The 23,553-nt window shown below is 41.5% G+C and overlaps 2 protein-coding genes across 4 annotated transcripts in view; both read left to right on the top strand.

Moving 5' to 3' along the window:
- Window positions 1-306: 306 nt before the first annotated feature.
- Window positions 307-13,537, top strand: ak2 (adenylate kinase 2). 3 transcript variants are annotated; one of them, XR_005074259.1, is made up of 7 exons: window positions 307-506; window positions 2,678-2,803; window positions 4,538-4,648; window positions 5,996-6,090; window positions 8,377-8,449; window positions 10,023-11,035; window positions 11,082-12,269. XR_005074259.1 is itself a non-coding variant. In XM_037093069.1 (7 exons), the coding sequence occupies exons 1-7, from the start codon at window positions 408-410 to the stop codon at window positions 13,314-13,316; spliced, it is 732 nt and encodes a 243-aa protein (XP_036948964.1). In that variant the 5' UTR covers window positions 308-407; the 3' UTR covers window positions 13,317-13,537. The 3 variants fall into 3 exon arrangements, 2 of the variants coding, with proteins under 2 accessions (XP_036948963.1, XP_036948964.1); XM_037093069.1 differs by lacking the exon at window positions 11,082-12,269 and adding an exon at window positions 13,309-13,537 and having other exon boundaries at window positions 308-506; window positions 10,023-10,242; XM_037093068.1 differs by having other exon boundaries at window positions 10,023-12,269.
- Window positions 13,538-15,386: 1,849 nt separating this feature from the next.
- The window catches only part of rnf19b (ring finger protein 19B), a 35,243-nt gene continuing 27,076 nt past the window's right edge, over window positions 15,387-23,553 (top strand). Inside the window, exon 1 of the mRNA XM_037093368.1 lies at window positions 15,387-15,648. The gene's annotated coding sequence lies outside the window, so the exon portion shown is untranslated. The remainder of the gene's footprint in view (window positions 15,649-23,553) is intronic.

Raw genomic sequence — 23,553 nt, 5'->3', positions numbered from 1 at the left:
AGGCACACGAAATTTGAAAATGAATAAATAAATTAAATTAATTGTATTTCATTATATTGAAATCAGTTTTTTAATGTAAATGATCAAAATAATAAAACATAGTATAAAACAATTGACATTCTCTTCCTCGGATGTGACAAAATGAGGCGTCGCACTAATTTTATCCAATCAGCTTACACAATTACTGACAGAAACATATGGGAGCCAATCAAACGCATGCAATTACTGACGAGGTAGTTTGATAGCCAATCAAACGCCGCATCTCCCAAAAGAGGGCGGGGTTTAATCCTTATCGTAGAAAGGAGGCGGTGACGCTTCCTCTCCTGGCCAACTTGGCTGAAGTGTCACCAGAGCGACACGGACGGACTTTAATAAAGTTGCTACCCCGGCGCTCTCCTGGTCCAGACATGGCCCCCAGCACGCAGATGAAAGAGGCAATAGCCGATGTGCAGGAGGGGATCCGTGCCATCCTGCTCGGACCACCCGGAGCCGGGAAGGGCACTCAGGTGAGAGAGAGACAACCGGGCGAGCTAACAGAGCTAGCTGCTAGCTGCTAGCTGCTACGTGTTAGCTTAGACAAACAGCGTTTAGCGCATGGCCGGGACTCCAAGCTAATGCTAATGCTAACTTACCTGAGTTTCCCTGCTTCCATCTGTCAGAGAAACAGCTCATGCCTGACTCAGTTAAGGTTGTGTGTTATTCTGTAGTAAGTCCGTCAGGAAATATGTGTGTTTGAACGCTTGTTTGTAAGTTTGACGATGAAGTTAGCAGTTTATACCCCAGTGTGAAAAGTTAGCTTCTGTCTCCTGCTCTGTTCTCGTCTGGTGTTCCCAGACTTTTTCAAGTGAAAGTGTTTCCTGCTGTTGAAATACGACCATTAATTAGTGTTTCCTCTCAGTCTGTGTTATTTAATTAGATGTATTTGAGTGTATATTGTTAGTCTGGCAAACAGAATAGCTTAGGTTGTTGTTATGGGCTGTAAAATAACCAATAGAATGATGTTCAACAAAAATAATCACTATTTAAATCACCATTCATCATAATGGACTCATCAGCAACAACTTATCTGTTGGTGCATGGACTAGCAGGTGGAGCATCAGCAGGCAGAACTACAGTACAGTGGTGTTAGCCTGCAGACTGAATCCTGACCAAGATCAATCAATCAATCGATCAGTCTCTTGTACTTATGTAACTTGGCCAGGATTGTCTTATCAAACCAATGTGTCGGGTAGATCCTGTCTTTTCATATTGAATTTAACCAGGATGTGCCATTATGTATTTTAAAACTGGTAAATTAATCTGAGATCTTAATCCGTGATGCATTGCAAGAAACTACAGTTTACTCAAGTACTGTACTTGTGTACAATTTGGAGGAAAATGCTTCAGTATTTCCATTTTCAGCAGTGCTGATCAGCTGTGAGTCAGTGTTGACCACTCGTAGAGAAAGGTTGCTCCATCACAGCCAAACTACTGTTTTTTTTTTTTAAATTTCATTAACTATCAGGAAGTACATATACCAATAATGGTAAAAAATGCTGAATATCAGCCTCAACAACCGGCGACGCTGATAATCGGTCTAATACTGACAAATATTAATGTGCATTTTTTGTTTGAAGTACAAAAAGTTCTGTATAACAAAGATACCTTTTAGAAGACATCCATTTTTATAGGAGCAACACTCCTGAAGCACATAGTTATCTTTGGCCTGCAACAATCCAGTTTCATTATCATATTATTCAGAAGGATTTGTGTTGCAACGTTCCAGGAGACAGAAATGTGACAAACAGAAAAATGTCACAATGACCTCCTTCAGTCCGTCGTGTTACATCTTCACATTGTACTCAGTGACACGTGCATGTTGAAGTGCACAGGCACCTGCTCTGGCATTAGTTTTGTGTCTTCAGTTCTTTCACCAATGATGTTATCTGGTTGGAGTCTTCCTCTCTGTCAGTGAAACGCTCTCACTTATTAAAACCCATGAGATTCACTTGTTTTGGACGAGTGAATTCTAGTTTTTAGATATTGAATCGATGACTTAACAAAAAATTAATGATCGTTAAAAATGTTCAGTTCAGTTCAAAACCCAGAGTATACTGATTTAATGTCATAAATGAAAAGCAGCCAAACCTCACATTTAAGAAGCTACAACCAGCAAATGTTTGACATTTTTGCTGGAAGAATGACTGAAACAATCCATCGATTATTCGGAAAAGTTGAGAATTATTTCATTTTGTAATACTGATCGTTAAATAGACAAATTCCTGCAGCTCTACACCTCATGCCAGTATTTATGATATGACTACAATTATATTAATTGATAAAATTAACTGGATAATCTGGGTTTCACCTTAGTTTGCTTAATGAAAAGAGATGCTGTTCACTTTAACTATTGGACTCTTCAGCCAAAGAGGTGGTTTGGATTAAGTTCAGTGTGGGTGCGTCGCTATAATCAGATTTATAATCTCTGCTACTGAAAACTCTTTGGCCTCGAAGCTAAAACAATCCAATTTTTCTCATGCTTTTACCAGCCAGCAGTGCAGGTGGTTGGCTCTCTGACAGCATCAGTGGGTAGAACAGAGTTGAAATCCACTGCCAAACTTTGTCTGTTTGGTTCTGATAATTTAAAACTCTGATAATTTATCATTTAACACGGACGATCCCTCTCCTCCCCCCGCAGGCCCCTCGGCTGGCAGAGAAGTACTGTGTTTGCCACCTGGCCACCGGAGACATGTTGAGGGCGATGGTGGCTTCGGGCTCCGATCTCGGCAAGAGGCTCAAGCAGACCATGGACGCTGGCAAACTGGTAAAAAAAAATAATAATAAATCTCTGCTCATCTGCTTCTCATGGTTTGTGTGTGTGTGTTTTTCTGTCTCTGCTCCTTTGTCCTCTCTGAGGCTCCGTGTTGACATTACAGCCCTTCATGTTCAGTCCCACATGACCACATCCCTCACGTTTATTTGTCTTCAGGGACATTCTGACACCAAGATGGCTTCCACTGATTTTGAACACAAGTTCTTGGAATGTGAGACAGCAGAGTTATTCATCTCTTCAAGTTGGCGCTCAGCCACATACAGAGAAAAGTAATACTAACTGAAATATTTGCATGAAGCGGAATCTGCTAATGGAGGCAAAACTGCAGGTTAAATGCAGATTTAATTTAGCCCGTACCTTGTTTCTTATTAATCAGTCTCTTGAATTCTTCTGTAATGGTGAAGCTGTGCAGACACGGTGGGTTTTTATTAATCCTGTACAGAGTGTTAGATCTCATATTTCTGCACATTCAGAGCCTGCATCTCCTGTGCTCACTCAGCACTCGGTTCCTAATCGATATAAATTGGGTTGTCAAAATATTAGAAAACAGCTCTCCGTGTTTTGCAATACAATTCATCAGCAGAACACCGTTTTTGCTGTGAGAGGCGTTGTTTCTTTGTTGTTTGGGCAGTAAGCCTATAAATGTTCGCCAAGTACATTTCTGCAACACCACAGATAAGTTCAAACTGGAACGATTCTTTTATGTTGAGACTTCAAGTCTGTTTCGGTTGAATTTTCTCTCTTTCCTGCCCTGACGATTTGTTTAAGATCTGCTAAGGCCTGGACTGAAAAACCACCTGGTTAGGGAAAAAAAATCATTGTTTGTCTTTAAATGCCAGTTGTTGGAGTTTTTGGTGGTAGTATTTGTCTTCTTTTTGACACCATCTCCTCCACCTCCTGATGTGACACGTGGCTAACAAGTGAGATATTCCATGTTTGGTACAAATGTGATGTTTTCAGTAACATTAACTGCTAACATTACATCCTGGCGACTGGGCTGGCATTTTTTTGATGCCTGGAGTGGTTCATGTTTTTGCAGGCGTTGTCTAAACGCCTCAATGTGAAAAAACTTCAACTCACAGCAGATAAAAATGCCTGACGCCATCATCAAGCTGTCCCTGACTCATCGTCCAGGTGTCCAAGCAGGTGGCGCTCCCTGTCATGTCAACGGTTTCCTCGTGTCCAGCGTACTTTTTGGAAACAGCCTCTCACGCTCCATTAGAGCCAGAGCTCTTTACGCAGATGTTTCTTTTATTTTGTCAACTAACTAGGAAGATAACTACTTCTGCCTTGCTAAAATGAGAGGTACAGGTCTGCGAGTTTGCTTCCCTGCAAAATCATCTTTATGCTAAGGACACGTAATTCAGTGGCTGCCTACCAACACAAAAAAAAGATTGTGCCTCAACAAAAATCCAGCACAATGTGACCTTTCATAACATTTCTATTCTCTAGTTGTGCATGTGTTCTGTATTTGTGTGTGTGAACAGTACTGTATCTGTATCATTATGCACTTTGTTTCATAACCCGTTCTCCTCCTGTGACTAATTTCTCATTTCCTCGGAGCTGTTTGCTCAAAAATCCACTCCATCAACAAGTCTGCTTGTTGTTCTTTAGATACAATGGCTCCTTTTTTATTGTAATGAAGGAAATTCACTGCGTAGCACACGTATCAGATGCAACTGAACTGCGTCAACATGTTGTGTTGTCTTTTGTTGTGACTTGCAGGTCAGCGATGAGATGGTCGTGGAGCTCATAGAGAAGAACTTGGACACGTCCGCCTGCAAAAAAGGCTTCCTGCTGGACGGGTTCCCTCGCACAGTCAAACAAGCGGAGATGGTGAGGATTTAATTTGATTCTGTTGCTTTACTGCTCTTATGTGAAACAAAATCACGCTGAGTCAAACTGATTAGGTCACAAAAGACCGAGCCAGACTGTCTTCAGTCTTTGTGTCTGTGTCTGGGATTTAGCTCCATACACGATATACATGAGTGGGAATTATCTTCACATTAAACCCTCGAGTAGAGAGTAAAGAATCACGTTTTCTCAAAATTTGGAACCGTTTCTTTAAGTTTGTTGGTTTTAGATTTCATTTACATAAATGTAGAGCAACAACAATGAATGAATTGAGCTCTGAAATGTATTGGGAAGTAATTTGAATATTAGTTAATTTGTTTAACTGAATATATCTGGAAAATACATGCAAGTACGTCATCTCAGGCTTATAGAAACACTGACTGACAAATTTCACCATTTTCTGACATTTTATAGACTAAATAACTAATCAATGAATTGAGAATATACTCCACAAATTAACTGACCATGACAATAGTTGTTAGTTGCAGAAACACTTGAATTACTTTTCTTTAACAGTTCACACTAAAAGCACAATTTTAAAAAGCGGCTAGTGTTTAAATAGCCCGCATACTTTAGCTATTTTGAATAAAACATCTAAAATGACTTTCCAGGATCAGAATGTTTTGTTTCAGGGTGTTACTGAAATACCCATAACTGCAAAAGTTATGCCCATTTTTGGGAGATAGATGGCGGTCTTTCCCAGTCAAAATACAATTCTTTGACTTTGTTTTTTTCTTTTTGGTCTGAAATAATCAGAGAAATGCTAAAAAAAACAAAAAACAAAAAACACCTGTTATTGCCCAGAATGCACCCTCACAATTGTATTTTTCTTCTCTGCATATCAAAAGCAAAAACAGCTTCATGAAAGATTAGTGAAGATGTTTCCTGCAAATTGAGATGAAAAATGGAAACAGAGCAGTTTTCTACTTGAATTTGATCAAATATAAAAATAGTTTTCTTTTTTAGGTTAAGGTCCTCAATATTTGTGTGTTTGGGAATTCAGATTCATATCTTTATTCTAATAGTTCTGATTATATTTTCTATTCAATTTATTGTTTTATTCTTCCAATGTCTCTTTATTATTGTCTCTATTTTTTGAGACTATTTCCCTTTGTACTGCTGTGTTATCTGTGAATTTCTCCCAAGGGGGATCAATAAAGGCACATCTTATCTTTTCCCATCTTATCTTGATTCGGCCCTACAGCAATACATTTTTATATCATCTCATTTTAGACATTCAGTCAAAAGAAAGGAAGCACTTCTTGTACTGAACCATAGATATCGGTCCTGCTGTATGTTTGACTCCCTTTTGTGTTTTGCATCTTCCAGCTGGACGACTTGCTGGACAAGAGACAGGAGAAGCTGGACTCTGTGATCGAGTTCGCCGTCGATGACTCTCTGTTGGTCCGCAGGATCTGTGGCAGGTAGGAGCGAGAGAGAGAATTAATTATTCAAGACCGGAGAAAGGATTCAATCTGTCTCATATCCCCATGATGCCTCTTTTCCTTTTGGCCGAGAAGCTTCTCATTCTGTCCGCGTATTGCATCCAGCTGGGCAGGTGGGCTGATTCATGTGAACAGAAGAGTCTGGGACAGTGAGATAATGTTTGAGAGAAGTGGAGCGTGAAAGCGTGCGATTAGCAGCGAAGGTGGCCTGAAGGGTTTAGAGAGCGTCCCACGGCTGGAAGGTCGCAGGTTGAATTCTTAAAGAAGTCGACGTGCTCGTCCCTGATGAAATGTGCTAAATACTGGAGCTGCTCAGAGCCTGATTGTACTTTTAAACTGTGAGGGGAAACTTTTCCTGGACCTCAAAAGGGACTCGTGCACATACCAAAATAAATCAATAACTCAAGCTACAGCTCATTAGTGATGCACATTAACAGTTGATTTTATTTTGATGAATAACTGCCGCATAGTAGGAGTGGCATCTCCTAAGAACCAGGAAACAATAAATCAAAGTCCCCATTACACAAAGTTAAGTGTAATCTGATAGATAAGGGCACACGGCGCCGTTAAAACGCTAAGAGGTTCATAAAGCTTTCAAGAAGAAGTCACAGCAGTAGTTATATCAACATTACAGAACAAAATCAGTGAGCAGTCCTTGTGTGCTTTCAGTTGTTGTGTCGACGGCGGTCAGTTGAAAACCGTCTTGACAGTGCTGACCTTTAAAAAAAAAAAAAAAAATTGGAGACAAATGGTGAGGCCACTCTTCATTTTATATATAGCCACCAGCTGATTTATGTCTAGTGCTCACTGCGATGGCACAACTGAAATGAATGTGTGTGCTGGCTGTGAGAGTAGAGATGTTGGAATGGGACAAATGAAGGTGACGAGAGTTAATCAGTCTCGAAACAACAGCGTGAAACTGTTTCTGATGCAGGTCTGACAGAAAGAAATACTGTAAATGTTCCTCTTCATCCTCCTCGTCAACGCAGCATGGATATGAAAGGACTGTGTAGTCATTAAAGGAACAGTTCGACCAAAAATGAAAGTTGAGTCATTATCTCCTCACCCTGATGCTGATGGAAAGTCAGGTGAAGTTTAAGAGTTCACAGAACATTTGTATAGTTTCACAACAAAGCGGCATTGACGCATTCACCTAAGCAACTGACGTGGCTGTGGAAATCTTCACTGTAGCTGCTAAAGAGGCGTTAGCATAAAGCCCAGACGAGCTAATGAGCCAATAGCAGCAGTTGTAGCTTTTATTTAAGCTACAGGTAAATCTATCTGTCCATCAGGAAACTCTGGGAGGGAAAAAACAGAAAATGTTTTGTTTTTTTTTTCCTACCTGCTGACAGAGATTCCATTCACGACACTGTGCTGCCAGACTTGAACTCGCTCGTGTCTCGATGTGGATAACCTGGGTTGACTTATGGAGCTGATTACTGCCGTCGCGTGACTGCTTCATGTGATTGCAATTGTAAGGTGTAAGGTTAGGCCAGATAACGTGAAGATATCCTGAGTACGTTCAACTTTCCTTCATAGTACAGGCCTCTGGTTTTGTCCTTAACCTCACCCTGTTCAGTGTGGGTCTGTTTTTCCACACGCGAATCAAGCAGCAGCCACTTACTTCACAAAGACGCTCTGATAAATTGCCGTCCCACTTTCTGGTGGAACCTGGCAGGGATTCACTTATGTAAGCTCTACAGGTTGAGGCAAAAAATGAGAGAACTGCAGAGAAAGTTGCAAACCTTCTAACGACTTAATTGGCAGTGTGTTGTTTTTGTTGTTTCCTGGTACGTTTCCATCTCTGCCTCCGCTGTGCCACAAATCATTATTTATGTAACGGTTTAATACGACATGCTGCGCTCTGATTTTTAGGCTGACCCACACATTTCAGAGCCCTTCAGCTGAACACGCGCTTTAGAAAATGTGTGCTGGGAAATCATTCAGTGCGTTTGTTATCGCAGCACAGCGTTTGTCCTTTTTTCTTCACAATACAATATTCGCCGACACACTCAATATAAGATTTTGTAAAGGGCCATCTTTCTGTCGACGGGGGGTTCTTTTGTGAGGGAGAGGAGGCCTGCTGCAGCCGTTTGAAGCCCAAGTAGGACAAGGGCAGCGTGTGGGCTGTGAAAAGGACAGTTAAGTAGTTAGTGAGTCACTGTGGCTATGTAACCCTCATCTGTCCTCCTCCTCTGCGCTCACTCTTGATTCCTTTTCTGTCCTTGTCCTGTCCTCCTCACCGTCTCCCCTCCATTTCCCCAGACTAATTCATCAGCCGAGTGGCCGCTCCTACCACGAGGAGTTTAACCCCCCCAAAGAGCCCATGAAGGATGACGTAAGTAGTTTCGTTATCAACCCACTTAGAAACCACTTGTGTTGAAACTGCCTCCTACCTAAAATCACTGCCAGGCTGGAAATTGGTGACAATCAGCCAGCTTCAGACTTAAGTGCTTTGACGCATTCAGAATGTATAAAATGTTTGGAACATTTACTCTGAATCAAATACACTGAGATGTTTCTGTGAAAAGCCATCACCCTTTGATTCATCTTATTAACTCTAAATGTGTCACAAAGGCGTTGATGTACAGGAAGAGACTCCGAGTCAGAGAAGATAATCAGGACTATTTGGGAAGAAACATCCAGTTTATTTTACTCCATTAGAGAAGCTTTCTGCTTGGTGGTGGAACCGAGTGGGAGGTTTATTGATCTGTTGATGTTGACTAGAGGTTTTTTTTTCCAGTGGCGATGATTAGATCAGGCGTACTTGGTGTGTTTTTAAGATATTCTAATGCCCGATGAAAATGTTTACACTTGCACAGCTAAGGTCAGACATGAAAGTGGAGGCAAACACTCTCCCGCCCAAGTGTTTGAAGTGATGTTATTAATAGTGATGATATCACAATGACTGAGCACTTTTCACTTTTCCTCAGACTAGCAGCCAACAACACAGGAACAATGACACCACTAATTGTCAGAAAGAGTGACAACACTGTTTGGTATTTATCAAATTCTGAAAGCTTAACGTTTGGCTTTAATGCAGCAAAAACACAAAGATGTGGAATAATTAGTTAATTTGCGGTGCTGCCCTAGTTTACTCAGGCTTTTAGTCTGTAATGGAGACGTGAAAGCAGATAGCAGTGTTGCCAGGATCACCAGTCTGCCTTCAGTTTCAGTCATTAACCGGCTCTGTACTCATCCGAAGTATGACGACAGAGAGATGTCGGGGTTTTTATTGTGTGTTTTTGCCTGCTTATACCGAAGACTTCAATACAGCTGTCACCACCATGGCCTTTTGTCCCACCTGTGTACCAAAATACTACAGAGACAAGCAAAGCCAGAAATTCAGGAAAATCCCAAATTGAAGAAGTGCCGTCTGCAATGGGGACTGCACCGCCATGAAACTGCTTTCCCTCAGTCAAAGCTGTGTGGAACTTACCATATGTGATGTAACATGAGGCCAGTTGTTGCTGTTGTGCTGCTGTAACTGAGTGAATGTAACTAATAGTGAAAACTCTACATTTTATAATAACATGACATTGACAAAGAAACTATATTTAATGTGGATCGGTCAGATTTGCTGATGCTGGCTCTGATTTTAACACTCAGGTTTGGTTCAGATGATTGGATCAATGCTTCCCTACCAGCCAAACTTCCTTACCTTCTTACTTAGTCTCCAAACAAAGCAGCACACAGCGACACTCAATCCCCTGACTCAGAAAGGAGGCTGTGATTTCCAAAAGCTTCTTTTCTGACCGAGACAAAGATTTCAGCACGGGAACAAGTAACGTGTGTGCGAGAAGGGAAGTGAGATGGGCGCCCTGACCTAATTATAGAAACAGGTTTAAACTGGCGTGCATTGTTGTTCAGGTTTTACTGCCTCTCTCTGACCCCCTCTTTTCTGCGCTCAGTTGACAGGCGAGCCTCTCATCCGCCGCAGCGACGACAACGAGACGACGCTGCGCTCCCGTCTGGACGCCTACCACCGGCAGACCGTCCCTCTGGTGAAGTACTACAGCGCCAGGGGCCTGCACACGGCCGTCGACGCCGCTAAGAGCCCAAACGTCGTCTTTGCCTCCATCGTAGCTGCCTTCTCCGCTGCTACGGAAGCCCCCGCACGTGCCACCGCCTGTAAAGACCAAGTGTTCTTCATTTAAAAGCCTTTCTTCATCCTTCCCATATCCTCTCCTACGGGATCTTTCTCCCCCCCCCCCAACGGTGGAGATTATACAAGAGTCGATCGAGTGTCACAGCGGCAACAAAAATGTAACTTTGAAGATGGAGACTCAGTGTGGCGTCAGCTCATCAGCTGGTTTGATCCCTGTTGTAGAAACAGAAAGGATTCAAAGATGTGTTTTTGTTACTCCTCATCACAAAAATCAAGAGTGAAAGAGAACTGATCAATAACGACAACAGAGAGCTTAGCCCCATGCTGCTGCGTCTGCCTTCCTACCATATAAGATTTTGACATTTAGCCGAGCAGAATGTCACTCTAGAGATGCTTTTCATCAGATGTGTTTAAAAATATTGACGTTTGTTGCATATTGTTTGCCTTCGCTGGACAGGTTTGCTCTTGTTTAATCGATGACTTTGCCCTTTTCTCTTCATCTTTGATTCTCTCGCACAAACAGTAGATCTCCTGTTTCTTCCTATTAGATTGTATTCCCTCCTCCTTTGTTTCCTCAAAGGTACAAACACATTAGAAGTGTCTGACATTTCGCACACGCAAGTCAATTTCAGTGGCCTTAAATTGTGTCAGATTGGTTTTAAGTGCACTGGCTGAGAAGCAAAGCTGTCGGGTTTTAACGAGGTGTCATAAAACTGCAATGACTGGTAACAGTTTGGAGGGAAAAAAATCTTAAGACAGGGCTGATGAAACTGCAGTTAATAGGACCTGACATCTAAAATGTGTAAGTTGCCTCACGTTTAATTATCGGGAAATATGAAATGCATGATAGTTTTAATCGTAGTCTATTTAAAAGTTGTTCCTCTCCAGGGGTGCAGGAGAGTTAACAGGAGGGCAGTGGAGCCAAAGAGACCACATGAGGCGAAAGGAACAGCTGCATGCAGATGTTCTGTAAACAGGAAGCTAGTTTGACAATTAAGGTACTTTAAAACGTGGGTGCTGCAATTTGAGTCAAAAATATCAGTCAATTTAAATCAGAACACGCTAAGCTGATGCACACAGATTCAGTGTGACTAAAAATTTACGAGGGTATCATCGTACTTCATACTCAATGCCAAAAAAAAAAGATGTTCGTTATGACTGCAGAACTTGCCTTGGAAACATCACGTTTTTAAGTTTTCTGCCACAGTAACACGATCCAGTGATGGTTTCATGTTCATCCATGGGAACATTACAAACAGGAACTGCTAATGGCTAATTCGGCATACTACAGAGTCCCACTGTGGTCAATATAAAGCAGTCTGTATACTTCCCTTCATTCCTTCATCCATCAGTATAACCTGCTGTCTCTTCCTCCTCCTTGGCTTGATCCTGCTCTCACTCTCTGACTGCATGAATGACCTTTTGGACGTTTAAGAGTTGGTACTGGTTGGAAATTAAGTCGGTATTTGATACTGCAAAATCAATATGCACTTTACTGACTGCTCAGCGTTTATATAGCTGTAGACATAAAGGGTCTAATGTTGGCTCAGAGTGGCTCGACACCATCGCAGGCTTTGGAAGGTTTACAGAATCAAGTTTTTATTGTCAAACTTTTCTGAAGTTTTTCTGAGTCAGAATCTTTTCAGTGGGAGCGCTGATTATTGAATATTTGCACTCCGAGCTGTAAAGAGGCTCAGCCAAGTCTTTTATTAATTCTCAATGTTGGATAACGGATGTGACATGTCGCCCCTGGTTTAGATGGCGTGATCTAGACTTCGGTTGCTGAATATGACTGAGGCCAAGCTGTGAACAGGAAGTCTTGATATTTTTCCATTATTGTTAACGTGCCTATAATATTACGTATGAAATGAGAAGGTGAGAAGAGTCAGTCGTAGTGGTGAACTTGGAGAACTATCAACTAAATGTGCAGCTCCCCCTGTTTTCTCCCAGAAACAAGGCTCCATAATGTTGCTTTATTCACTGTAGTAGCTTAATATGTCACCAGTCATCTTAGTCCTGCTCGTATAAAATGGCATCATACAAAAATGAATTTGTACTGGAATGTAAAGCAAGTCCTTGTTGTGAAGTTTCTTTGCTGTAAATTTGGTAAATGTGTTTTCACATCGGTGTCCAGAGTTAAGAGGCCAGTTAAAGTTAAATGCACTCGCACTGATGTTGTTTAACTTGTGTATCAGTGGCACTGACTGTTAAAGATGGTAGTTTGAGTCTTGTGTGCTGACGGCAGCACTGACGTCACAGTTTGTGTGAAGCAAACTGGATCAGAGACCAAAAAAAGCGAAGGCCATCAGACATTCAAATCTAAAAAAAAACAAAAAAAAAATTCCCTTTCGGAAATGTTTTGATTTCAGGCTTTTGTTTCTGCGGCTCCCAAAGGTGTCTTGTAACCTCCATTTGTTCCATTTATGCATTCTTGTGGAAAAAGATGAGTAATCAGCCTGACTTATAAACAGAAGTGTGTGTGTGTGTGCGTTTCCAGCTGGAATAACTGGCTCGGCCTCTGGACACTCCTGTGTTTTTGTCCTTGAATCCTGCCGTTCCTCCTTGACCTATTAGTTTTCCTCCCAGCTCTGTAGTCACCTGGCGTTTGTGTTCAGTGGAAACATCTTGCATGCAGACTGTGTCGCCCGCACCTTCCCTCGAATACTGATGTGTTTCTATTCTCTCAGGGGGCTGTTGTGATGAAAAACAATAGCAGATGTTCAGCAGTCCCAGTAGGCAGATTTCAGACTTTTATCGACTCAACCAGACGATTTCATGCTAAATTTCCTCTAATATTCTGTCCTGTGCTCAGTGATGCCTTAACTCCTTTTTTTTTAAATCATCACTTCTTGAGAGCTGTGAATGTAAAGATTTAATCATGATGTGAAATGTTGGGTTTCTGTTTACTCATAAATGAATGTGACCTATAAATGTGCACCTTAAAGTGAACGCTGACTCCCTAATTGCACTCGGAGATGGACAGTTCCAGCATTTAAATGACCAAAAAAGTATTGTCAGTCATGGCTTGTTGCTTTTTTAAAAAAAAACAAAAACACCTTTCCTTCCCCTCTCTCTCCCTTGTCTTCCAGCTGGTTGAATCCTGAGCTGCTCCACTCTCACCGAGGCGAAGGACTGGAGTTGGCAAAAGATCTCGGGCGGGTGCACAGATGGCTGGAGGAGGAAGGGGGGGGGTCAGAAAATCGAGGGACTTAGACTAACTAAGTTAATGTTGATTGTAGGATTGTAGTAGAAAAGCTTTTTGTCATATCCCTCATGTTTTCCCTACCAATAAACAATCATGCTTTCCTACAGTCATGACATTCTGTGCACATTGTTTTATTTAAAGTTCAAAGGTGCTACATGTAATATTGAGCCTCTTTTTGAATCTTTACACCAAACAAATCGGGGTCGGCGTATCACCAGAGCAACCGCTGATTGATGCTAACTGTTGTTGCCGTTAGCTTGTTAGCTCATTAAGCTCATTTAGCCTGGGCTCTTGTTGTTTTCACTGCCAACATGGGATGGGGATAGGCTGGGCTAGCTGGTTAGCATGCTAACGTCAGTAGATATTGTGTCTCTTGAGCAGTCTTGGCTAAATAATATAGATTTTACCTTTTTGTTATCGAACAATTAGGAATCTACAAAACATATGATATGTATCACAGAATTTACCCAACTAAAGTTAGTTGATATTGGATATTTTAGAGTTTTGCTTTATTATTCTGTAACATATCTGCATTTTTATTTTGTGTTTTGTGAATATTTTTGGTACCAAAAGATAATGGGACACGTCATTTGACACATTTGCACCCATATCCCAATATCCCTTACTAATTTTGAGCAGTGTATACAAAAAGTACAAAATGGCCCAGATGAGGAAAATAAGATGGGTGGTCCATATAAAATGAATGCATAATTATAAAAATTAAGCAAATAACTTCCTCACAAGGCACAGAAAATAAGACATCAGACAGCCGACATAAGGACCTTAAATGAAAATGACACAAGAAGACATGTCCACATCCATCTTTATTACAATCTTGTGAATTATTTTTTTTTTCCTGTGAGGATAAATAACAGTTTAAATAATTTATAAACCAGTCAGTGGAGGGCCTAGACAGTGAGTATAATGCTCGCCCATGCTTGAAATTATATGAAGGAGACAAATGAGTTCAGATTATCAACATATAGAAGAATGTGAGGTTACAGATGCTATCATCTGCTGTCAAGCTGCAGTTTGTTTATTTGACAGCAAAAACAAAACACTGTTTAGTTTCCTTCTGTCTCTTTCCAACACACACACACACACACACACACACACACACACACACACTTGGTTTTACAGTGTACTCTTTGTCTTATTGAAAGAAGATTTTAGAAGAATTCATGTAAATCAACAGTTGCATCTACAAAAATACACAAAAAGAAAAGCTACACAAGGACATCAAACAAGAAGAACTTGGGGAGCGATCTATCAAGTTTCTGTTAGAGAATAAACAGTTTTACATCTTTGTAACATCTGGATGAGATGACTGAGACGAGTTGGGATAATTCAAGGGTGGGACATTATTTCTATACTTAGTTTACAAAAGATACAAGACACAACAACTTTCGTAAATGTAGCAATAAGACAGTTAATAGGATGGGATATGATATTCCTAAATCAGGTTCAGCACTGTTATAGGAGATTATGTGTTAAGAGAAAGCAGATGTATGTCGAAAATCTTGTTGGCGGCCTGCAGAAAGGCCTCTACAGAGAGATGATGCAAAGCTGAACCACCAACACAAGAAAAATCATGAAATATATGATATGGAACAGTTGACTGATAGGATGAGAGCTCAAGAGGAACAATGTTGAGAGAGAAATGGGAAAAAATGTTTACAAATCAGTGACAAGATGAAGGAGTGATGATTTAAATGCACAAGATCAGTTTTACTTTTCCTTTAAAAGGCAAATAAGTTTAATATAATAATATAAATCAAAATATTTTCTATGCTGTTATTAATATGATTAATATAATGTTATTAGTATGTTTGTTGTTGAGCTTCACCTCTCTGCCTTTTACAGTCAACGCTAAATGAGCGGCCCGAGGGGGGAGGTGACGCCACGGGGTGGGGTTTCCGTATTGTGTACGGAGTGACGTCACCGACCGGGGCTTTCCTGCTTGACGTCAGAGGGCAGCGGCGGCGGAGCGGCGGTCAGAGGAGCGGAGCGAGCTGCGGAGATTACACGGGAGTTTCAGCGCTGCGTCGCCGGGGCGCAGGAAGACGAGAGGCCCGCTGACAGCCGCCCGGACACCCGCCGAAAGGAGCAGACCGAGGCCGGGGACGGAGGGACTGTTTCTACCGACTGTTTATCGATCCAAACAGCAGGCAGAGGAGAGGAGCCGTCGCATCGCTCCTGTCGGAGAAATCCAGTCCTGAGCAGGGTGAGTGCTGTGTGAGCTGTGTGACTGAGGTGTCATGGATTTAATAGGCTCGACTCTTTCTGTGCACAACATAGGTACCAGGGACTGTGGCCTTTTCCAACAAGAAAACCCTTAAATTCTTATTTCTCTACGTAGTTTGTAATGACAGTCACATTTTCTGCATGGTGAGGGTCATTTCTGCCCCCCAAACCAGCCAAAAAAAATTTAAAAATATCTTATAAAACACAAGCTAGGAGGCTGTTAGAGCACCTGGTAGAGGAGGATCTACATGTCAGGGTCCAGCCTCAGAGCTGCTGCATGTCTGGACATGATCAGAAAATCCCCCCTCCAAAAAAAACAAAAAAAAAAAAACAAAATGTCTTCAGCCAGTCATTGTCCAAGTCATCCAGGATGTCTGGGACTTAAAAAATCCTTCCCTTTAAAATCCACATTCCTCCGCCACTCCCTGGTCACAGTTCTGGGCAGAGGACGTGCTGCGTTTTACACATGAAGTGAGCAGAAAATACACATGAAGACAGCCAGACAAGTAGATGTGAGGACAGAAGGGGTTTATGAGACAGAGTGCTGTCAGAGGACGTGTTAGAAAAAGGTTATAAATCCTCTTCACAGGAGTATTACACAAACATTTTGTGGTTTTATTGCGCTCCAGCTCAGATTTTTATGATCATACTTTCACAGGATGGAAAAGGTGTGGTGAGATTTTCCAGCCTGGTGATGCTTCGGTTGCTTTTAATGAAGAGACGTCCAACAAAATCTGGCTTGTATGTGATAAACTGAGGCTGAAACATACTTAAAATGTGTAATATTGGTAACTTTGACCATTAGAGAGTAGCTCATTTAAACTAACTTGAGATAAACATCATCGTAACCTGGTGAGGCTGAACTTAGTCTGTCAAACTGTGATTAAATACCTGTTGAAGAGTCACAATTGGCTCAATTTTGATGAGGTTATTATGAGATTTGCCTCGTGTCAGTGTGTTCACGTTCATGCTGTCTGTAGATGTTTAGCATCGTGTCTGAAGTGGGTGGATTTGTTCAGATTTAACAGATGACAGGTGTGTAATTATCCTCAGCTTTTCACCTCATGGTGAGGCAGAAGTGAGGCGAGCAGCTCCAGCGAATAGTCATTATTCACATTTGTTTTGGATGGAAATGAGCCGCACAGATGTAGTTGTGTAACTCGCAAGAAAGTGTTTGTCTTAACATTAATCACAGGAGCACGAAATGTTGAAGTGACAAAGATGGATCAGTCGATTATAAAAATAAAGACACAACTCTAACAATCTGTAACACTGAATATCTTTATCCACACCTTGTTTCCCTTTAAATGTTTCTAGTTTGGCCGAATAAACTGAATAAACAAACTGAAGGACAGCACAAATTCATACTGTTTTACTTTGTTTACATGCGGCGGACCCTGCCACCTCTCTAGTTTCTATCTTAGCAACCAGCTTGTTTATTCAGTTATGGAGAAAACAAATATTTCTGAATTTGTATGATTGTCTCATTGATATTATGAACATTCAAATTCTGCATAGAGCCCCTTTAAAAATCTGTTACACAGAATCAGTGACAGCAAAGAAAATAATCCCGGTCGATGTCAAACTGCAGCTGTTTTGCTCTAAATCATGAAGTTATTTATTGTTAAACTTAATATTTAGCAACATGTATCGTTTATGTGCTATTTCAGAACATATGAGAGCCACAACTAATGATTATTTATTACTGTCGATTGTTCTGTGTTTTTTTTTTTCAATTAATTGTCGAGTTGTTGTCAAGTCGTCACAATGACGTCGTCAAATGTCTTGAAGAGACAAAGAGAGTTTTGACTTTTTTTTTCTTTAAAAAAAAATTACTCGAATCGATTAACAGATTATCAAAATTGATATCCTGACTGATATATGTGTTGATTTCTTCACACATAGTTTGGCAGTTGTGTATATTTTGTCCGGTATGTGCAGATGAGAAACTATTCTGCCTCCGTTACACATTTTACAGCTGTTTAATAACCACGTTTTAGGGACATATTATGTGCATCCGCCAATAAATCGAAATCCAGTGTCATTTTATACCAAGAACTGATTATTGGAATAATTGTTGCAGTTGTTACAGCATGTCGTCTTATTGGATGTTGATTCCAACCAGACTGTGTTAAGGACACAACAGATGTGGGATGAAACAGTCTCAGTCCATGTCGGCAGCGGCAGCAGTTCCTCTGACTGGTCAGATGTGTTGGAGCATTACCTCATCCAGAGGAGGTCTGAGTTCCCGTGTCATGATGTAGTTCAGGTTACAGACAATTGCTGGGAATTACACGCTCAGCTGTCACATGTTCTGTGTCTGTGCTTTGTGCTGCTGCTTCCTCTCTGAAACCTGAGTCCACTCATGCAGCGTACTGGTGTTACTGCTGCTCACATCCTCTCTGCACAGGCCTCAGTGTGTGTGTGTGTGTGTGTGTGTGTGTGTGTGTGTGTGTGTGTGTGTGAGGGGGTGTTGTGTGTGTGTGTGTGTGTGTGTGTGTTAAGAGGTGGTGTAAAGGGGCTCGGAGGTTTGCTCTTTGCGACTGTAACGCCTGCAGTCCTCACATTAAACATTCAACAACTCAGCAGTATGGCTCCCGAACGCTTCTCTAATTATAGCAGCTGATTCTCTCTACCTCCACCTTCCTGTGCATCGCTCTGGACTCTCCATGTACTTCATGTTTAAGAGTGTGTGTGTGTGTGTGTGTAGGAGAGAGAGTGATGTGTTAATGAGAGTCAGTGGGAAAGAGGAAAATGCTCATACTCTCCGTTTCTGTGTCCATCTGCCTCACACTGCATCTATTTCTAAAAAAAAAAAAAAAATCTAGTGTTCAAGTTTCTCTGTATACAAAGATACACAGATGAGCTTGTTTAACTATGAAACAAACATTTTAGTCCTTGTTATTACTCGTCACGAGTCGTTGAGTGTCAAACCGTGATAGTTTTATAAGTATCAGCTGAAACTAGAGCTGAAGCTGTGAGTCAGTTGAGAGGTTTTTCAGTGGACGGGGAATTTTTTTGGCAGCTATTTTGAAAATGAACAATCATTCAAGTCAATTTCTAAGAAAAAGCGGAAACATTTCATCGGTTGCAGCTCTGGAATTTGCGTGATATTTTCCGCTTTTGTAAAATATGTTGGGGTTTACAAAACAAGCAATGTGAAGAAGGAAAGTTGTGAGCACGATTTTAACTGTTTTCTCACAGCAACCAAACAATTAATCAACTAATGAATGAATGGATAGGATAATGGAAAATTATGTTCAACGTTTGAGCTGAAATAAACAAAAGACATTCTGATTTTTCTCATAGTTGTTTCAAGTTGTGTGTGTATTTTGTAAGATATTGGCCTCGATTTTATAAGCGGTACATCCCATAAAGACGCAGATATGGATCCTTCTTTGATTAACATGACATATATTAACTTATTTGCTAATAGCAACTGATACCAAAGCTGAAAATTTGTTTGACATTGGAGATACATTTAGCAGGAACTTTTACAGATCATGTTACCTGGTTGGGAAACAGCCGGATTATCGTTATATTCAAAACACCACCCAACCCTGTTTATCATATGATTCCCAGCAGCACACAAGTATTCACAAACATGATTCAGTCTTTTGCAAAGTGGCTGATTTTCTTAAATTATCATAAAATTGACCGTGAGTTCAGTTTTACTCTGTAACAGTCCTGATGGAGAGATGGATGGACCCGGCGACGCTCGTTTCAACGACAATAGCAGCCGTGTCATCAAAGTGGTGTTATGGAAATTAGCCAACTGTGAAGTGCATTTCCACTGAAACAGGGTGTGTAAACATCATCACACATCAGATCTCCCTCCCACGCACACATGCCTCCAATCTTTCATTCAAGTCAAATTTATTTGGCTTTCACTTTGGGGAGTTGAGAGAAGCACAAATGTTGCGGTGAAGCGTTTTACCAGATGTTTGGATGGTTTTTCTATGGGAGAGGACACACACACACACACACACACACACCTGCATGTCTGTGTGTGTGTGAGTGTGTGTGTGTGTGTGTGCATGATTCCAGGGAAGAGCAGGCCGACATGTCCGGTTGTCAGGATGGTTTTTCCACAGAAAGAACTGCTTCCATTATCGGTGATATCACTCCATCAGCTCGCCCGCTCACACACAGTCAAATAACACAGTCCCTGCAGGGTTTAATGTGGGTGGCCCTGCTGTTCTGAAAGTGTTTTCTTGTAGACGTGTGAAATATTGACAGTAAACATCAAGTACTTCGTGTCTTGTGTGACAGTGGCTTCAGCTCTGAATAGAGTGCCACTGTTTCTTCGCTCAGCCGTGTTGTCAGGGTCCATCCAAGCAGTTTTACGGGAAGTGTTGATGTTCTCATCACCGAAAACCATTGATGAAAGTGAAACGGCTCCTCGTGACGGTCCACACTGATTTCAGATCAACAGAAACCAGCATTTAATGCCTGAAACACAGATCTATTTGCTCCAACAGGTGAGGCTGATGACTCTGCAATTAATGGTGATATCCAGCTTTTTTCTCCTGACAGTTACAGTTAAGAAAGATGAGAAGACCAAAAAAAAAAGTCATAGAAGTGTCTAGCTGGACATGAACCGAACGTCCCTTCAGCATCACCGGACTGCAGTCGGACTGATTCGGCCTCAGGTGTCCATGCAGATGCTCGTGGGTTGCTGACGGAGGGCGCCGTCCCTTTTCGGAATAATTAATTTTTAAAAATATCCCACATTTATGTTTTTTTGATGAAAGCAGCTGTGTGGGAGGACGCCGCAGTGAGGTCACGCGGTGCGGCGTGAATCATTTGTGAAGACAGAGGCTGGCAAGCCGTCCTTTCTGCTCTCGTGTGTCATTATAACCCAGTTAATCAGTTGTGATATCTAATCTGCGTGACTCAGCCGGCCCCTCTGCTCGGTGGACGTAGCCTTGACTGGTGTGTGTGCGTGTGTGTGTGTCGCTATATTTCTTCTACGAGGCCCAAATGTTCCCATAAAGATATAGTGAGGACGTTTTGCTTGACCTCTCCTCTTTAAAAGGAACATTTAGTCCCTAATAATGATGATGTGCAGGCGGTGCTGGAGATGTGTGCGGACCATAAACGCTACCTCAGGGACGGACGATGCCTGACAACTGAACAGCGGCTACTTTACTGCTGCTGGGTGAGTGCAGCTGAAACAACAAAATGCCATCATAACTTTGCTCTTTAGTTTTCATTAGCCACACCTGCCGCGAGGATGTGCATGAACCGTTCAGCACCACTGCTTCTACGTCACGTCGGCTTCCCGCTCAGAGCTTCAGCGCCTCAGCTGAAGGAGCATATTCAGACATTTTTATGAAGTTTTTATCACATTCACACTTTGACATCTGGATTATCCTGCAGGAGTGATGTTAAAAGTTTCTCCAGAAATTTTGTCACATCCTGAAACGGCTGTTTATCGGAAAATAAATTGGACTCAAGCCTGGCTGTAGGAGCAGAAACAAACTAAAACACATTTTCGTCACTCACATTTTGGTAATTCACCTTTCTGGATCATTATCTAAACTCTTTAAATTCTGGATATATAATGGAAGTCACTCCTGGCTGTGATTTGGCTAATCTGGGATGTTCTGAGCACAACTTTTTAACTACCAGATGTATATCAGCTGGCTCTTGTGTTTGGCATCCAGGAGGGTGATTTTAACAGAATGGAAGTCCTCATCTCCTCCTTGTTATATACACTGACTCTATGGCTTCCTGTGTGTATGTGTACTCTGATGAGATCAGGTCCTCTATATCTAGCTGTAACTCCAAATGTTGAACGATTTGGGTGGCCTTTTTTGGCTCATGTGCGGGAGCAGGGTGTCTAAATAGACACACACACATTTTTAGTATTGCTGCTTTACTGAAGTAACACACAAAGTAATTCTTCTATTACCACAATAAGCTTTTATTTTCCTTAATTTCAATTTTATTGATTGAGACATTTTCACAGCCGGTCAGCCAGTGAGGATTTTACTGCCCAGTGCCTATTAGCTGATGGCCTCTAATTAGCCCCCCCCCCCTTAATCACACACACACAAACACACATAATGCATCATTAGCCCCTGGTTGAGTCGGAGACCACCTGTTCTGTCCGGAGACGGTCGGCCACCGGCTCTCAGATTAGCGAGGTTTTAGTCAGTATCACTACAAACAGTGGTGAGCTGCAGCCCGGCTCTCTGTGAACCTGTCTGTTCACGTTTAAACAATGTCATCCGTCAGTTTAGACGACAGGCTTTTAGCTGATGCTCTTATCCACAGTGATAAGATGCTCTTGAACACTGAGCTCAACAACACGATAAACAGTTTAGTGAAAACGTGAGAAAGAAAAGCAGTGGGTAAAGTTTTTTTTTGTTATCTGTGGTAATCTTCTGGTAAAGAGAGTTAAGGATGTGACTGTGAAATATTTTGCAAAACAAATACAGGCACATGTACGTGTTTGTCGAGGCTTGTATTCTTCTGTGTGCTCGGTTTGATGCAGTGGTTTCATTTTGAAATGATCATTATGAAAGTTTTTGTTTCAACTATGGGAGGGTGCAGCTGCATGTTTGGACACCAGCTTGGGTGTAACGACCACATTTTTTGGTTTGCTGGATACTGTCCTGAATAGCTGTGACAACCATGTGAAGCAGTGAGAAGTGGAAAGTTCAGAGGCAGAGAGGCCTGACAATCTTCCAGGGAATCAGTGAAGACATTAATCAGCAGAGTAGTTCTGAGGAAAAACATCATGGCATTAAATAAATAATGGGTTGTGTAAGTACTGCACTTAACGTCCAGCAATTCTCTTCCACTTTAATTCACTAAATAAATACTGTTCTTTTCATTCCTCACCTGTTATTTGGCTGCTAGACAATAGCTGCAAGTTACAAAACACGATGTGATAATAAACACAAATGGCTCTCAGTAGAGCGCATACCTCCGCCAAGGCCCATCGGTCCCCTTTAATTCAACCGATCAAGGATCTAAATGTGATTGTACTCACTCATAGAGACCAGGCACCTAAATATACCTGTTTTTTTTTTTCATTTCACCAAGATCTTCAGTGGCCGTCAGTATCCAACTGTTTCATGACCAGTCAACAGTTCCTTATAGCACAATAAAGTAAGATTCTGCTGATAATACTTGGAAGTAATTGAAACAAGTCTTATTTGAACTAGAGTACTTTAACAGTGTGATTTACAGTGTGTGTGTGTGTGTGTGTGTGTGTGTGTGTGTGTGTGCTGTAATGTGAATCCTGTGCAGATGCATCGAGGCAGTAAATCATCTTGTTGCATAACAGCAATCAGCACACCTGTAGTACACTGTCATTACCCTGAAGCCCAGGTACAGTGTGTGTGTGTGTGTGTGTGTGTGTGTGTGTGTGTGTGTGTGTGTGTGTGTGTGTGTGTGTGTGTGTGTGTCTATGGACAATAGAAGCTCTCACAAGCTGAATCAGGTCTTGTTTATGTTATTTGAGTCTAAATGGCTTCCTTGGTTTTTTGTTGCCTTGTTAAATTGTTTTGGTGGACACTCGACACTCTTTGCTGGTGTCTTTTAACCTTTTGATGATTTGTGCAGTCTAAAAGTGTCACAGAGCCCTAGATGATGTCTCATAATTGGTTGTTTTGCCCAAACAAGAGCCTAAAAACCAAAGATTCAGTTTATAGATCTTCACATTTGAGAAGCTGGAAACAAAAGACAATACATTTTGATATGCAGTTAATCTTATAATAATTTAATAATTTTAGCTTTGGTTTGTAGTGTCTGCTCATACTGTAATGTACTGTACTCCATGTGTGTGTGCTGCCAGTCGCAGCATGTTGGTCGGCTCTGCAGGGAGAGACTTGAGGATCCCAAAGTGCTGAGGCACAGATTCACCGTCTGA

This window comes from Acanthopagrus latus, chromosome 3, assembly GCF_904848185.1.
Source record: "Acanthopagrus latus isolate v.2019 chromosome 3, fAcaLat1.1, whole genome shotgun sequence".
NCBI lineage: Eukaryota > Metazoa > Chordata > Actinopteri > Spariformes > Sparidae > Acanthopagrus > Acanthopagrus latus.
The sequence above is the reverse complement of the archived record's forward strand: the minus strand, read 5'-3'. Positions and strand labels throughout refer to the sequence as shown.

Bases quoted from the DNA above. Each gene is read 5' to 3' on its own strand.
- ak2 (XM_037093068.1), top strand. From the start codon at position 408: ATGGCCCCCAGCACGCAGATGAAAGAGGCAATAGCCGATGTGCAGGAG. The intron at 4,649-5,995 runs GTGAGGATTTAA...TGCATCTTCCAG, and splicing joins CAGTCAAACAAGCGGAGATG to CTGGACGACTTGCTGGACAA. The intron at 6,091-8,376 runs GTAGGAGCGAGA...CCATTTCCCCAG, and splicing joins GTCCGCAGGATCTGTGGCAG to ACTAATTCATCAGCCGAGTG.